Genomic DNA, 14,962 nt, shown 5'->3' with positions numbered 1-14,962 from the left:
CGCATAAGGGGCATTAAGCCAGTGAGGCAACCCTCTGTCGGCAAGTCTAGCAATAGAGTGGCCATTTAGATACAAAAATTACTATGAAGCGCCAATCAAGGTCTCCAAATACATCTTCAATGTGCAAACCTAATGGTGCCGACAAAGAAAGCACTATACACCGATCTCCTAGAGTGGACACCTCTATTAGAAAGCTAAGTTGTTCCCCACAATAAATGTCTAACGTACGACTAAGCATCCATACATACTAACAGCCAGCTTACAACATGATAGATTATATAAAAAATAGTAGTATTGTTCAAAAGAAGCTATATCCCACACAAGTATAGTAGTGAGTAATGTGATGCAGTAGGGACAAATTTGTGCTATATTTATTTTTGTACAAATTTGTGATGAGAAATATTGTGTACGTATGCTTCCAATATCATTTAAGGAATAAGTGCATAAATAACATTAGAAACAGGTCCAAAACAATATCCTGAAAATGTTAACTACTAGAAGTCAATAGTACTCCCCCTTGTGCAATGAACTCATTATTGCGGAGGCATAATTGTTAAATCTAGGGATTCGTTTTCCATAAAATACTGGCAATGCACATGTCCCATAGTACATAAAGTTTCTAATTCAGTAAAATCTTGTATTATTTCAAGTAAGGAAATGTTTGCAGATATTATTATTGGTTCAATGTAGATATGCGTATGGATTGGAAATATTTGCTAGATATGCATATAGAACTAACATATTTATATCACACAAGCATATCTATCCGCAGCACCTGGTTGGTATCTATCAGCAGCGCTATATTTGTCAATTTAATGCATCACCTGGTTGCACATTACTTCCCAATGAAGATGCAGGCAGGGCGGCTGGGCAATCCACAGTTGCAGTCATGCTCTCGCTGCTAGCGCCAAGGTTGGTATTGTCCCCATCTGAAGGTAAGCTGTTGGACATCTGCTTCTTCTCTTTCTCATACTTTGCTAGTCCATAGCCCCATTCCACTCGATTCCTTTTCCCAGCAATGGAATTGCCTGCTTCCTGGTAATTTGCTGCATCCTTTTTCTCTGCATTATCAGCATCATCTGATGATCTCTTGCGATAATTCCACCATCTTGTTGATCTCCAATTTATTGGGCCTAGTGAGTTGTCCTGCTTACTCTTCTGCCCAAAGCTTACACCACTGTTAGACCCTGCCAAGGGGACCTGAGCTGGAACTGCGACTGGCACAGCAGGGGGGCTGACCTCTAGTTGTTGAGCTAACTGTAGTTGTCGCAAATACCTTTTCTTTGGAGGCAGGGCTGAGATTGGGATAGACTCATATGAAGAGTTAACACTCCAATAGGGTGCAGGTCCTGGCAACCCCTTGCCTGTGTCACCAGCACCAGAAATACCAAATGTGCCCTGCCCCCCTAACAAATTACACCCTTTTGGGGACTTGTCAGAAATTAGCAGACCTACAGAGAGAGTTTTTTTGGATTACTAAATGCTAGGCAAAGTGATGCAATCTAAAATTGAGGAATTAAAACAATCCTCTAGCCAGGTTGCAATTTCCTAGCTCAGTAAAATATCATTTCATAAATAATATGCCATAAAGTTTCAGATCTGTGAATGAGAATTAACAAAAACAGAAAAACGAAATCAATCCTAAAAATTCCAAGGAGTAGACAGACAGCAGACTTCACAAATATCGAATAAATTCTATAGGTTTAGTAAATACTCGAAATAGAGAAGCAATTTTGTGACTGCACCTGATGAGCACGTGGGACTCAAAGGTGTATAGAGCTGGACATCCGGCCCAGATCTACAACTTTCCTTAGTGTTGCGTGTAGCTGTGGAACTTCTCGTTGACCTTTCATGCTTCCTAGAGTTGTCAAGCTGAACCCCTGATGGTGTTTGGTCCTGCTCCATTAAGATCTGCTTTGCTATAACACCACAAACCGGGATTCGATGGGACATAACAAATCCATAAAAATATTATGGACAAAACAACAGAGAGCAAATATTGTATTCGTGTTACCTTACTTGTCAAGGAAAAACTTCCGTAGAAATGCATGCGGGATCTGAGATTGAGATGACAAGTGATGGAGATACTGTAGAAAGCCAAGAAAATAAAGAGAGGAAATTTGGTATAGAGGTGGAAGATGCTAGCATTTTAACATGAATGCTGATATCTGGCAAGTATTCATGAATTTCCATATCATACCCTGAACATTTGGAAGCTTTTTAATATGAGTAAAACCTTTTCCTATTTAGAAATTAACCTTGCTGTGGCCCATCCCAAATGAGTATATATTTATTGTTCTTTAATGGACATATCTTCAACATGTGGATGCTTCTAAACTTTTTCTTGGGTTAGGATATCAAAAATTAATTACCTCTAGAAAGATAGCATTGACTATTGTACACTAGTACACTATGCCTCGGAAATTAAGTGCTAGCAATTCAATTGTTTTCGATGATATACTATGCCTAGGAATGCATTATGTAGTTTGACATAAAACAATCTTCTCCTATGTGCTTCACCAAAGAATAAAGTTTCAATACAGTTTCTTTAAATTTTCATTTCAACTAGTTCTTCACCAGTCTGTGTGCAGTGTGGCACGTAGCACTGTCATTCTCTTCAAAAGTAAATATTACCTCTTAAAACCTAAATTTGCATATGATACATTATACCATAAAAGAGAAGTACTAATTCAGAAATTTAATGGTTATTTGCTTTTGGACAGTAATGAATATATGGTATAGCACACGGTGTACTTCCTATTTTGATACTTTTACCTTAAACTATTGTATTGTTTGATTAATACTAATAATATTTCTATTGCTGCAAACTTACTTAGTAAAAAATATTATATTATGTCGAAACATCTCCTTATCTAAGTTTCTATGAATAGATGTAGAAACTAAGTTTCATCTCTTGGGATGACACTATAAGGAGAATTGCACCATATAGGTCACTGACCTGTCTTCACTCCAAGTGTCCTTCAGAGAGTGTCATCTCTTCAGACTTAGCTGTGATGGAAATTAGATAGTGTCCTCAAAAGAGTGTTTTGAGAAAATAGGGATAGGTAGGACACAGCATATCTGTCTTGTTCTGTACATGTCGCAACAAACATGGGTGTTGCAGAGAATCAATGTCCACAGTCCACACACAATACTAGAAAAACGATATTTCATGACGTCACACTAAACTTTTCGCTAGCGGCCATACACGAAAACCGCCAGGAACAACTTAAGGAGGGGTGGCCAGCGAATATGGATAGGTTTTCACTGGCAGCACACCTAAGTGACTGCTAGTGAAGATGGAAAATCTTCGCTGGCGGACTGGTGACGTGGGCCGCCAGCGATGATGAAGTTATTTTCGCTAGCAGCCCACTTAAGCCACTGCCACTCCTATTTTTTTTTTTTTGGCAGTGGCTTAAGTAGTCCGCGAACGAAAACAGTTTCTCCTATATAAGGCTGAGCCCAAGCTGTCTTGCGATTTGAGCACGATTTTCTCTCTTTTATGGACACAAACATATGGGAGAAGGTTTTGAACCCAAATGGTTCGATAGATCTATTGCATCAAAGGTTAGTTATACTTTGTACTACTCTATTTCTCAAGTTTTTTTTTTCATTTTTATATGTTCAATGTTGAGAATTTAACAAGGCATATGTACCATGGCATGTTTGTTTTATTTGTTATGTAGAGCTCAAAACGGTAAAACTTTTTATGAAATATTGTACATGATCAATGTACCATAGATTTCACAATGTTTTGATAGGTTTATTGTAGAAGATCTATATGCTATCGTTGTTTTTATGAACTTAGATCTATATCTAGTTAAGTGGACAGAATTAAGAGAAAGAGGGTAGTTTGATAATTCTGTATAGTTGTATGTAGTGGGAAGGTTTTTTTAGAAAAATGAAATCGTAATATAATTTTGACTAGCTTTAATTACCTTGTTTATACAAATTTTACTAATTTTGACATAACAGTTTGGTATTGTTTTCGGTACATATTAGCATAATTTTAATGTGACATATTATTGAAAATATTTAAACTAAGTTAGTTATTTTTTCGCAATGCATAGATGGCAGACAGAGCACGGATGTATAGAGAGAGATATCGTATAGATTTATGAAAGTTGCGAAGAAGAATGTTGTAGCTAAGAAGACAAGGGAAATTAGATGTCCATGCATGCACTGCAAATATCAGAAAATTTAGGACAATCCATCTATAATTGAGACACACTTGGTGATGCGTGGATTTGTTTATGGCTAGACAAATTGGTGACATTATGGATAAATCCCTACAAGCTGTTGAGTTCCCAACAAAGAGATACAGGTTGAAGTGTTCAGCGACGGGAATTTCGTGGTAGTAGAAGAATTGGTTGATGATGATGGTCATCACACAGTTGATGATGCTAATGATGAAGAATTGGTTGATGTCGATGGTAATAATGGCACTGCTTTTGATTTGGAGGAGATGTTGCACCATGCTGAAGCAGAAGTTGTGGCTTGCTCTTCTCGCGGTTTGGATAATTTCAATGCATTACAAAAGGCAATGAAGAAACTTCTGACAATGAGACAAAAGGTTGTGGCAAGGATTTTACATTGTTGCGTACGGTGCTTCATATGAAATTGAAGGCCGGAAACAATTGGCCCGACAATAGTTTCAACGATTTGTTGATTCTATTGAAATAATTGTTTCTGAAACCCAACTCCCTGCCAACCAACACCTATGAAGCGAAGAAGCTTATTTATTTGCCCATTGTCATTGGGTGTGCGAAAGATACATGCATGTATTAACCATTATATCTTGTTCCGTAAAGAGTACGAGACTTTCAATATATGCCCAACATGCAACACTAGTCCATACAAAATAGGTACCCAGTCTGAGGGTCAAGATGTTGCAGTTGATGAGGTAGAAGAGTCTGCTCCATACAAAGACAATAAGAAGAAGATTCCATAGCTGGTTACGTGGTACCTTCCGGTTAAAGATCGATTGAAGCATTTGTTCTCGAACCCGAGGGATGCCGAACTGATATGCTCGCATCATGAAAAGCACAAAAATGATGGGATGCTTAGACACCCAGCAAATACTCGATAGTGGAAAGAATTTGATACAAAATACTGGAAGTTTGCAGAGGACCCATCTAGCATTGCTTTGCCAAGGGTACTTTCTAGTATGAACAGAAATCAGGTGTATAAAAACATGCCTAATGCTAGAATCAAGGCTGAAAAAAAATCTGAAAAGCTCATGGTTCGGATAAACTCGTATCTTGAATCAGCTCAAATTCAAAATCTTAACTAGTCGAATAAGCCAGCTCGTGGGCTACTCATTAAGCTCGTTTAGCTTGCTTTATAGGATAGAATTCATATTTTGCTCCTTATCTAGTGCTTAATCCATTAAATAATACTTTCATATTTATTTCCAGGCGACTTGTATTTAGTAAGTTTGTTATTATGTAAACATGTTGTAAATCACTAATGAGAGAGCTCGTAAACAACTTCAATCAACAAGCCAACCAGAGTAGCTCATTAAGGTTAACAATATAAGGCAAGCTGATTCAATATATACTCCTCGTTCCTATGTCATGCATCGGGCGTGTTTGCTTGCCTTCACGAGGGCTGGCTCGTACCCTGATAGCTGTGTAATATACATTGGCTTTTTACTATAAGAACATTCTGGAACCATGAGGGAGCAGCCAAACAAAGGACAGCTGACAAATAGTCTGAACTCAGCAAAATTAAATCAATGCCAATTCAAATGGGCCTCCATTGACAGGGTACAATTTGCAACATCCATTGATGCAGTCACAGCCATTTCCTCGTTTGATGCAATCAAACGGGATAAGCTAAGAAGCCTCTCCCCAACTGAGTTTACAATTAAAAATGTACCGCTGAGTTTTACAATACACTGAATTTTAACGAAACCTCTCTATGAACAGGACAAAGGTCTATTTAGTCTTTCTGAACTCTTCCAGAACTAATTCCTCTACAGTCAAAACTGAAATGACGTCCTTGCGCACGTACCTAGGTTGTACTGTCCTAGATGATTTCCTAATTGGATGCCGACATGGAAAACAAATCAAGGAAAAGAAATAAAAGGAAGTGATGGGACCAACTAGATTATCCACCTTTGTTCATATTCCTCTCCAACCTCATTTGATTTAAAGACAAGAGGACATGAAGTGTGGGGTCAAGATGTGGCAGCCATGTCACTCAAAAAGTATCCACAGAACCAGTCTGGGGACATTATTTAGATGGTTTGAATAGTTATAGTTGAGGGGCAAAAGTTGACCACGGTGAAGAAGAGTTAAGGTACCAAATATAAACATTTCCTACCAAAACCATCTAACTATAGAAAAAAAATGATTAATCAGGTGTGTTCCCCGGTATATTATGGAAAATTGGACCAGCAATTCAGCTTTCAGCATCTGAAATGAAGATAAAAGGGAGCAAAACAGACTTAGTCTACTAACAGAAGGTAAACTGACACTGACCAAAATGTATACGACTTTGAGATGTGAAAAGTCGCACAACTTTGAGACGATGTGGATAGTACCTTATGCTAGTCACGCCTTATACTAAGAATCTTAGCAGTGTATTCCCAAGCAACAATTGCAGCTGCATTGGCAGGGAATGCTCGTGCAAGCGTCGGACCAAGGCCAGCATAACAGCCACCCATTCCAGCTCTTCTATAAACCTGTGACATTTCAAGCATGTGCTCTGCTTTGATCAGGCATAAATGCATAATGACCCACAAAACTAACGGAAGTAAATAAGATCATGAACCATAGTAAGGGCATGTACCATTTTTAAAATTTGAAAGGGGTTTCGACTCAAATGAGGGTCAGGGTCAGTCTGAATAATGGTTTTTGCAACATCCAATGGTAGAGTAGCTGTCCAGAACTGCAGAATAAAAGGATTGCTGACAAAACGGGAAAAAGGATATTGCAATGAATTCAGAATATGTGTAAATAATTACCGCCATCCCACTAATGCCACCACTCATGATTCCTACGCCAACATCTTTTGCCAGAACTAAGTGATTGCCACCTGAAAACCATGGTGAATCTAGATACCTGTGCATCCAATATCGGCTATACTCATAAGTGCAAAAGAAGACAGCATTGCCAACTGCCTCTCGAAACAATGTAGCCAAACCACCACGAAATAGACCACAAACCTGCAACGTGATAGCTCATAAATTGGTAAGCCAACAAAGCTATTGGACAATAGAAGCTGATAGAAGGCAAAATAAGCTCACCCCTTCACTTTGCAGCGTTTTCATAGCACAATCTAGAGGACTGGAGTACCTAGTACCATGCAATGCATGCTTCCCTTGAACTTGCATTCTGCACTGGAGAAATCTTGGCATTACCACATAATATAACACCTGAATCATTACTCTTTGTTCCTAGCTTATATTGGACAAATTGAGTGCTAGACTGACCTTCATTAGCTCAGTTGGAGTGAGAATGCAACTGATTAAAGCTCCACTACAGGCAGCAGAAGGTATTATTACCTGTAGCTGTGGCCTACCATCCTCAGATTTTCCCTGATATAGTAGTAAGAAAGGTAAATTTAACTTTGATCAGGGCATGTCACAAGAGTTACATTGATCATGCTATTGCTGAAACAGTTAGGGCCTGCTTGAGAGGCCAGTTTTGCACCAAAAACAAGTCTAAGTTAAAGGCACAGAAAAACTATTGGGCCAAGAAACAATGCTTAGGCAGCCTGTTTCGATACTTAAATCCCTGATTGGGGCATTCAAAAAAAAAAATCCCTGATTGGACTTGAGGAGAATAAAAATGACTCAGGATGCAACAGGGAGACAGCGACAATACCAACGTATTTTTTCTGTGCGAGCTCAAAATCCCATTGGGACACCGAAAGAACTCAGCAGCTGTAAGAAGCAAGGGCCCAAGGTTCGATTTGCTCTGCCTCATTACCTCTGGGCTCAGGGGTGGAGCCTAATGGGCTAAGTGAGTGCACAGAGGACCAGCCAGAAAAAACTCAGTGCTTACCATTCTATTTTAACCACATGCCCTCAGCCCAAGTTGGTGCACCACCCAAGCACCCATGAGCCCAGCAGAAGCCAGAGAACCAGCTAGCTCAGTGCAGATGGCCAGGTGCACAAATGTGTGCCACGACATGTTATGCATCACGCTTGATGCATAACATCCACCTTGATGCCGCTCGCCTCTCAAATTTTCCTTTCCTGATTGCTCTGCCGGTTCATGCACATTAATCCCTACTCCTTTGTCGTTATACAATGCCATTACTTATATTGAATTGATAACATCAAATATATAGTAAATGTGTTATTATTTAGTATAATATTTCTTCAAAATTCTATGTGCCACTGAACGTATGATGAAGTGGTCTGCCGCCACCAGCAGGGCCTGCCTCAACCACACTGCCACCATTGGGCACTGCCTAACTGGCGTTGAATCGTTGATGTTGTCATGTCCTCTCTCTCATCCATAAATTAGCTGCAGTATTAACAAACCACCACATCTTCAACTTCTAATTCAGATATGGCCCAGGCCTGATTGCTATTTTGAGTTTCGTGTGAAATTTATTGTCAATTTCACATTCTTGTTCTGGTTTGTTCAATTTGATATTCTTTACTGAAATTTTGGTGATTGATAAATTTATTGTTACTTATTTTGATGAAGGTGCTCATTTCAATCTGGTATTTCCATGCATGATGCAGTTTTCAGAGTTTTAGATTAATACAGAACAGTAGTTGGGCATATCATATAGCTATCTAGCACTGTTTTTTTCCTTCTCCCAAACAACCTGCCAAAGGGAGATTTTCTATGTCACTGCTATTGTTGGTATAAAATGTTACAGGGGTTTTCCTTATGAGCAAGGGAGGAAAATAGCAAGTCCAGTTTTGCAAACAGAGAAGAACACTAAAATACCTTTAGTAATTGCTTGGCTTGTGAATATGTGCCAAAGAAAAGGGAGCTTTCAAGTGCGATACCGATAAATGAAGATGATGCACCTTTATACAGTCCTCTCATCTGTAACAGAATAGCCATGAAATTAATTTCTAGTAATTATGTTGCTAAATCAGATACCAGACCCCCAAAACAAATCAGATCTACAAAATTATATCCTCGCAGAATCAGAGATGTAAATAAATAACTAATCACAATCCTCAGTTCAATAGCAGCAGATTCTAATATTGGGCTTGTTATGAATAGCACCTGTATTCATCTGAGGGCAGAAGGCCCAGATATATACAGGTACAGGTACACACAAATATGCAGAAAAACTCTTTACAAATAAAGGAATATAAAACCTAAATATACATGTAACACCCCCCCCCCCCCTTTTTTTTCAAACTCAAGGTCGATCAACAACACTGAGTTTGGAGAGAGAGAGAACCTGTGTTGAGCTCTAGTCTATGCCTTTGTAAAGAAATCAGCCACCTGCAAGTCGGAAGGCACATACTGAAGAGCAACCACCTGATCCAGTATCTATGTGCGGGTGTAAGAAACATCCACACCAATATGCTTAGTAAGCTCATGCTTTATACGATCACGAGCAATACTAATAGCACTTGTATTGTCCGACAACAAAGAAGTTGGCGAAATCACATAAACACCAAGGTCCTCAAGTAACCAACGTAACCAAGTAACGTCTGCTATCAAAAGGGACATAGCTCATAACTCAGCCTCTACACTAGAATGAGTAACTGTTGTTTGTTTCTTAATCTTCCAAGCAATGAAGGAACCACCAAGAAAAACACAATAAGCAGAAAGAGATTTGCGATCAAAGGAATCACTAGCCCAAGTAGCATCAAAGTAACCCTGAAGATGTAAAGATGTGGACCAAGGAAAGAAAAGACAACGAGAGATAGTCCCATGAAGATAACGAAGAACACGAAGAAGATGACTATAGTGAAGCTCGGTGGGAGCAGAAACAAACTGAATCCTAATATGCACGGAGTATGAAATATCTGGACGAGTGACAACAAGATAAACAAGATTCCCTACAAGGTGAGGATAGCGAGTGGGGTCAGCCATAGTAAAAAAAGCCGGACCAGCCACTAAACCGCTCGAGCACCTGGTTCACCAGTTCATCGGTCCAACCGCCGGTTCATCTGGTCCGAGTGCTGAACCGGAAGAAGTATATTTATCATGCATATCTCCTCTTGTCAGCATGATCAAGCTAGCTGGTTGGTAGTGGTGCTTTGTTTCCATCTCGGCAGCAAGGGTTCGATCCCTCCCTCCTCCCTTTTTTCTCACCATTTTACCATAAAATGTATTGGGCTGCTTAGTAAGCATTTGGGCCTTAATAGACTGGCCCATTTGTTTGGCAAAAAAGAAAAACCGCCGGTCCAGAGCAGCCTGGGTCGCCGGTTTTCACGTAGAACCATCCGGTTCACACGGTTCACAACGGACCAATTGCATGTTCGGTCTTTGCAGCAAACTGACCCGACAAGGATGGTGGTTCGGTTTTTTCTGGTTCAACTGTTGACCCGGTCCGATTTTTTGTACTGTGGGGTCAGCTAATGGCACAACATTACTGGCAGAAAGATGAAGATTAAGTTTCATGGGAGTCTCAACCGTGCATTGATCAATGAAAGAAGCCCTATCCAGAAGATCCTGAATATACTTTGCTTGAGAAAGATAAAATCCCTCAAGGGTAGAAGAAACCTCAATCCCTAGAAAATAGCGAAGAGAACTAAGATCAGACATCAGAAACTGTGCATTGAGACATGCCTTAACAACTGCAATCAACCCAACATCGTTGCTAGTGATAATCACATCATCAACATACAGAAGAATGGTCCGACCATGAGGCGAAGTATGTACAAATAGTGAAGGGTCATGAGCACTTGCCGATAAACCAGCAGCGGTGACTACAGAGGCAAACAGCAGAAACCAAGCACGAGAAGCTTGCTTGAGCCCATAAAGAGAGCATCGAAGACGATAAACCGTACCCTCAGGAACCGAATATCTTAGCGGTGGCCACATGTAAATCTCCTCGTGCAATTCCCCATTGAGAAAAGCTTTCTTAACATCAAGCTGGGTGATAGTCCAATGGCAAGCAAAGGCTACGGCTAGAAGTGTTCAAACAGTGGTCATGCAAGCCACAGGAGCAAAAGTCTCGTTACAGTCCCGACCATGCTCTTGTTGAAATTCATGCGTGCAACAATCATCGCTCAATGAACTATTAATTGCCGCCAATAGCACTTCGTTTGCATGCAAGGCGGCTAATAAAAAGGCCAGGTAGATGCGCGGAGATGCATTTTGAGTACTGGTGGTACTAGACAAGCTCTAAGGGCTACAACCTTCAAGACGAGCTTTATAGAGTGCAAGAGTTCCATCAGAGCGAGTCTTGACCTTATAGATCCATTCATACGTGATGAGATGAGCAGAAGTAAGGGTAACCACATATCCAGTAAGATGGACCTCTATACTAACCACAAGAATAGCATAAGCACAAGCATCCTAATCCAACCAAGCCTTGTACATAGCATACTGACCCTGATAAGTTTCCATAACATCATCATACTCCTCTTGTGCCTTTGCTATCAGTAGTCTGAGCTGAAAGTGCAGGCATAGCTGGAGCCAAGGGGAAAGGTGAGCAAGCTAGCTCACCAGAAAGAACATCCCAAAGACGCTGACCACACATGTGTAGACGCATATGCTGAGCCTAATGATTGTAGTTGACGCCATAAAAAATAACTGGGAAACGAGGAACCGAAATTGTGCCTAACAGAGATGACATCGTCAAAGAGCAAGAGCAACGGACAACGGCATAAGCGCAAATTAAAGTGACAACAAGCAAATAGATAGGAACTTCTTCTTTCTTTCATTTCTTTTTTTCTTTTTTTTTAATTAGCCTCGGTCAAAGGACCCAAACTGTTGGTTGCAAAGACTGCACAGCAGCAGCTAGGCGTGCTTTTTTTCCCTTAGCACCCAGATCTGGATCGGTTCCACCCAGAAACGAAGCGGGCACCGACGCAAGCCAAGGGTCAGGTGCAAATCGGCGTCCAGCAAGAGCGTGCGACGGCCGGCACCGGGCTGCAACAAACGGCAGCCGGCGACAGCGGCCGGCAATGAGCGACAAGCTGTGGCTGGAGACAGGCAACAAGCTGTGGCTGGCGACGGGCGACGGTGATGACAAGCGGTGGTCGGCGACCAGAGACGTGTGGCTGCCGCAACAGTGACAAGCAGCAGCGACGACCACAATGAGTTGGAAAAATTGACCACAAAATCCAGGTATGATATAGAAAATGTGATGCACGCAAGTGCTAACGTGCATGGAAAAAATTTTGGACCATCTAGGGGAAGAAGAAAAGTCTAACCCTAGGTTGGCTCTTGATACCATGTTATGAATAGCATTTGTATTCATCTGAGGGCAAAAGGCAAACAAATATATACAGGTACAAGTACACACAAATATGCAGAAAAACCCTTTACAAATAAAGAAATATAAAAAACTAAATATACATCTGAAAGGGCTTAGCATCAATACAGACAGAACAGCTATTATAAATGATACTTTATCTGATGACAAAAAATCATTTGACCATTGACCTCTTTTAGACAACTTATAGATTGTTCTCATTCAGAGCCTACAGTGTATAAAAGATGAAAGACAAAACACTATATATCCACAATATGGTTAATTCATTCACAGAGTAGCTATTTGTACTCCAACCTAACTGTATGGAATATTCTTCGTTAAACGAGCGTCCATAAATATAACTTAACTTGGTGAAAATGTCAGATGAATGCGATCTAAGCAATTCCCTTGCCTGCATTAGTAGAGTAAATGTCACCCATCTCACTTGCATTGTCTATGGAATGTACTAGGTGCATCATGGGCTAAGACATTCCTTACAGTGTAGATGCTGATGATTTAACCCGATACATTTTGGATAAGAAAAATTCCAATTTAACTGCCTAAGACTAAGCATGAAATTTTCAGCGAAAAAATAAGAAAGGAGAAAGGGACTTACTCCTTCCTCAACCAGTATCCTTCTAGTACAGTGGAAAGCATTCCTGTATACCTTCCCATGAGCTGTGGTATTGTGAGCTTGCAATTTGACCTGTCAATGGACAAAGCATTGTCATGAACCAAAGGAACAGGAATTGATAAGACATGTTCTATCCAGTAAATGAAACTGAACGTGAGCTTGCATTGTTTTCCTTGTACATGAACAAATATATAAAAAGTTTGTGCAATGCCATGCACTTGTTAAACAAGTATTTGTTCCATAGGTACAACACAACCAAACAAAAAACATACATGTAACTGGTCAAATAATTTTGTAGTACCAACTCGCATGTTGATACATCATAGAAAGCTAGCCCCTATGCATTATATGTACTTGCAATAACGAATGCTAGAAATATTGGAATGTTGGTCTTGATGTCTACATGTGCCTTCTCCGGCTGGGCCTTATTCAGAGACAAACCATGCTGGCACAATTATAGATGTTAGAGCTCATCCCTCTCTCCAATATCTCCAATGTTACCACAACCATTGCAAGGTAAAGTAGTGCACTAGCCTTTGAAGAAATGGATAAATACTTCCCCAAGTACTGAATTGCAAAAGATTTTTAAAAATTAGGATTATGCCATCTCAACAAGAAAATCTATGGATAAATTCATTTTGGACCAAGCACTAAATTGAACAGCAGTTGTTTGTATATATCTCCGTCTGCTCAAGGAAACCAACCAAGCATCTCATCGATGTGGATCGAACTAAGCAGAAAAAACACATTGGGAGAGACGATTCATGTCAGTTACAATCGGCAGGAAAATCACATTGCGAGAGACGATTCATGTCAATTACACTAAGCAGAAATAACACACTGGGAGAGACCGGTTCATGTCAGTTACCGGAAGGTAAGATAGGAAGGAAAGACAGAAGCAAGCGACCTTGACGGTGTCGAAAGGGTGGCCGACCGCCACCTGTGCGATGCCGGCAGCACATCCGGCGGCGTACTCCTTGGCAGCGTCGCCCGCGCCGGTCATCTCAGCGTACTCCCCAAAGGGGCGGACCTAACTGTTATTAGTACTAAGGTTAAGACGTAGAGGAAAGGCTTCCAGATCTAGAAGAGAAGATAAGGCCAAAGAGAGAAGGTGTGGATGGAGACGGATGAGAAAGAAGTAGGCCGTCCGTCGGCACGGGTGTTCACCTGAGGCGGAAGCAGCAGGACGACGCACCGCTGCTCGCGGGACGGAGATCGGCGCAGGCGGCGGCGGCTGGCGAACTCGCGAGGATGCGGGAGCCGAGACCGAGAGGACGGGGAGATTGACTTGGGCGCGAGGAGTAGCAGGCGAGAGTATGCGGCACGAGCAGCGGGATTGCGGGAGTGCTGGACTGCCGTCTGCCGGTGCCGCTGCTCGCGGTGATGGAGATCGGCGCGACACGCAGGCGGCGGGCGAAGAAGAGGGTTTTCCTTTTCTTTTCTTTTTCTTTTTTTTGTTGCCAAAATTTGCTGCAAAACATTATGAAAGTTACCTATGTTAAAAGACACTTGCTTTTGCAAAAAAAAACATTATGAAAGTTATCTCTATTAAAAGATACTTGCTTTTGCAAAAAATATTGTGAATATTTATAAAGCATCTATAAATTAGGCACCCGATTTTTTTCCCTAAAAGTCAGGCGCTGTTTCACGGGATTTTGGACTATTTGCCATCCTCCTGAATGGCGTATTCCTAAATGCCATCTTCCCAAATAACTTTGATGATTTGCCATCTGGGTCCACTGATTTGTTTCTATTTTACCACTGTTCACCTCAAACTCAGCAAATTGAGTAGAAAATGACCTCAGTACCCCTCCCATTTCTCCTTTCCCTTCTTCCTTCTTGCTCTCAGGCATTAGTGATGTGGCGGAGCAGTCTTCGGCGTCTTCTGCGGCGGTGGCATCGTTCATGCTGCTGCTACCCTACAAGAGGTTCAACAGCCCATACATCACACAAAATCGAGCCTGACACCAC

General features: G+C 41.0%; 1 protein-coding gene across 3 annotated transcripts; it reads right to left on the bottom strand.

Moving 5' to 3' along the window:
• Positions 1-5,729: 5,729 nt before the first annotated feature.
• LOC127754753 (mitochondrial arginine transporter BAC1) lies at positions 5,730-14,454 on the bottom strand. Of its 3 annotated transcripts, none has more exons than XM_052280317.1 (10): positions 14,159-14,452; positions 13,899-14,025; positions 12,974-13,063; positions 8,916-9,017; positions 7,439-7,543; positions 7,253-7,345; positions 6,971-7,171; positions 6,796-6,894; positions 6,548-6,711; positions 5,730-6,419 (listed from the first exon to the last, which is right to left on the bottom strand). In XM_052280317.1, exons 2-9 carry the CDS (start codon positions 13,992-13,994, stop codon positions 6,565-6,567), a joined length of 933 nt encoding a protein of 310 aa, XP_052136277.1. In that variant the 5' UTR covers positions 13,995-14,025; positions 14,159-14,452; the 3' UTR covers positions 5,730-6,419; positions 6,548-6,564. The 3 variants fall into 3 exon arrangements, with proteins under 3 accessions (XP_052136277.1, XP_052136278.1, XP_052136279.1); XM_052280318.1 differs by having other exon boundaries at positions 6,548-6,688; positions 14,159-14,449; XM_052280319.1 differs by lacking the exon at positions 8,916-9,017 and having other exon boundaries at positions 14,159-14,454.
• Positions 14,455-14,962: the final 508 nt, after the last annotated feature.

The sequence above is a fragment of the Oryza glaberrima genome, chromosome 11 (genome assembly GCF_000147395.1).
Source record: "Oryza glaberrima chromosome 11, OglaRS2, whole genome shotgun sequence".
Classification (NCBI taxonomy): domain Eukaryota; kingdom Viridiplantae; phylum Streptophyta; class Magnoliopsida; order Poales; family Poaceae; genus Oryza; species Oryza glaberrima.
The sequence above is the reverse complement of the archived record's forward strand: the minus strand, read 5'-3'. Positions and strand labels throughout refer to the sequence as shown.

Bases quoted from the DNA above. Each gene is read 5' to 3' on its own strand.
- LOC127754753 (XM_052280317.1), bottom strand. From the start codon at position 13,994: ATGACCGGCGCGGGCGACGCTGCCAAGGAGTACGCCGCCGGATGTGCT. The intron at 13,064-13,898 runs GTCGCTTGCTTC...GTCCATTGACAG, and splicing joins ACCCTTTCGACACCGTCAAG to GTCAAATTGCAAGCTCACAA. The intron at 6,895-6,970 runs GTAATTATTTAC...TTTATTCTGCAG, and splicing joins GTGGCATTAGTGGGATGGCG to TTCTGGACAGCTACTCTACC.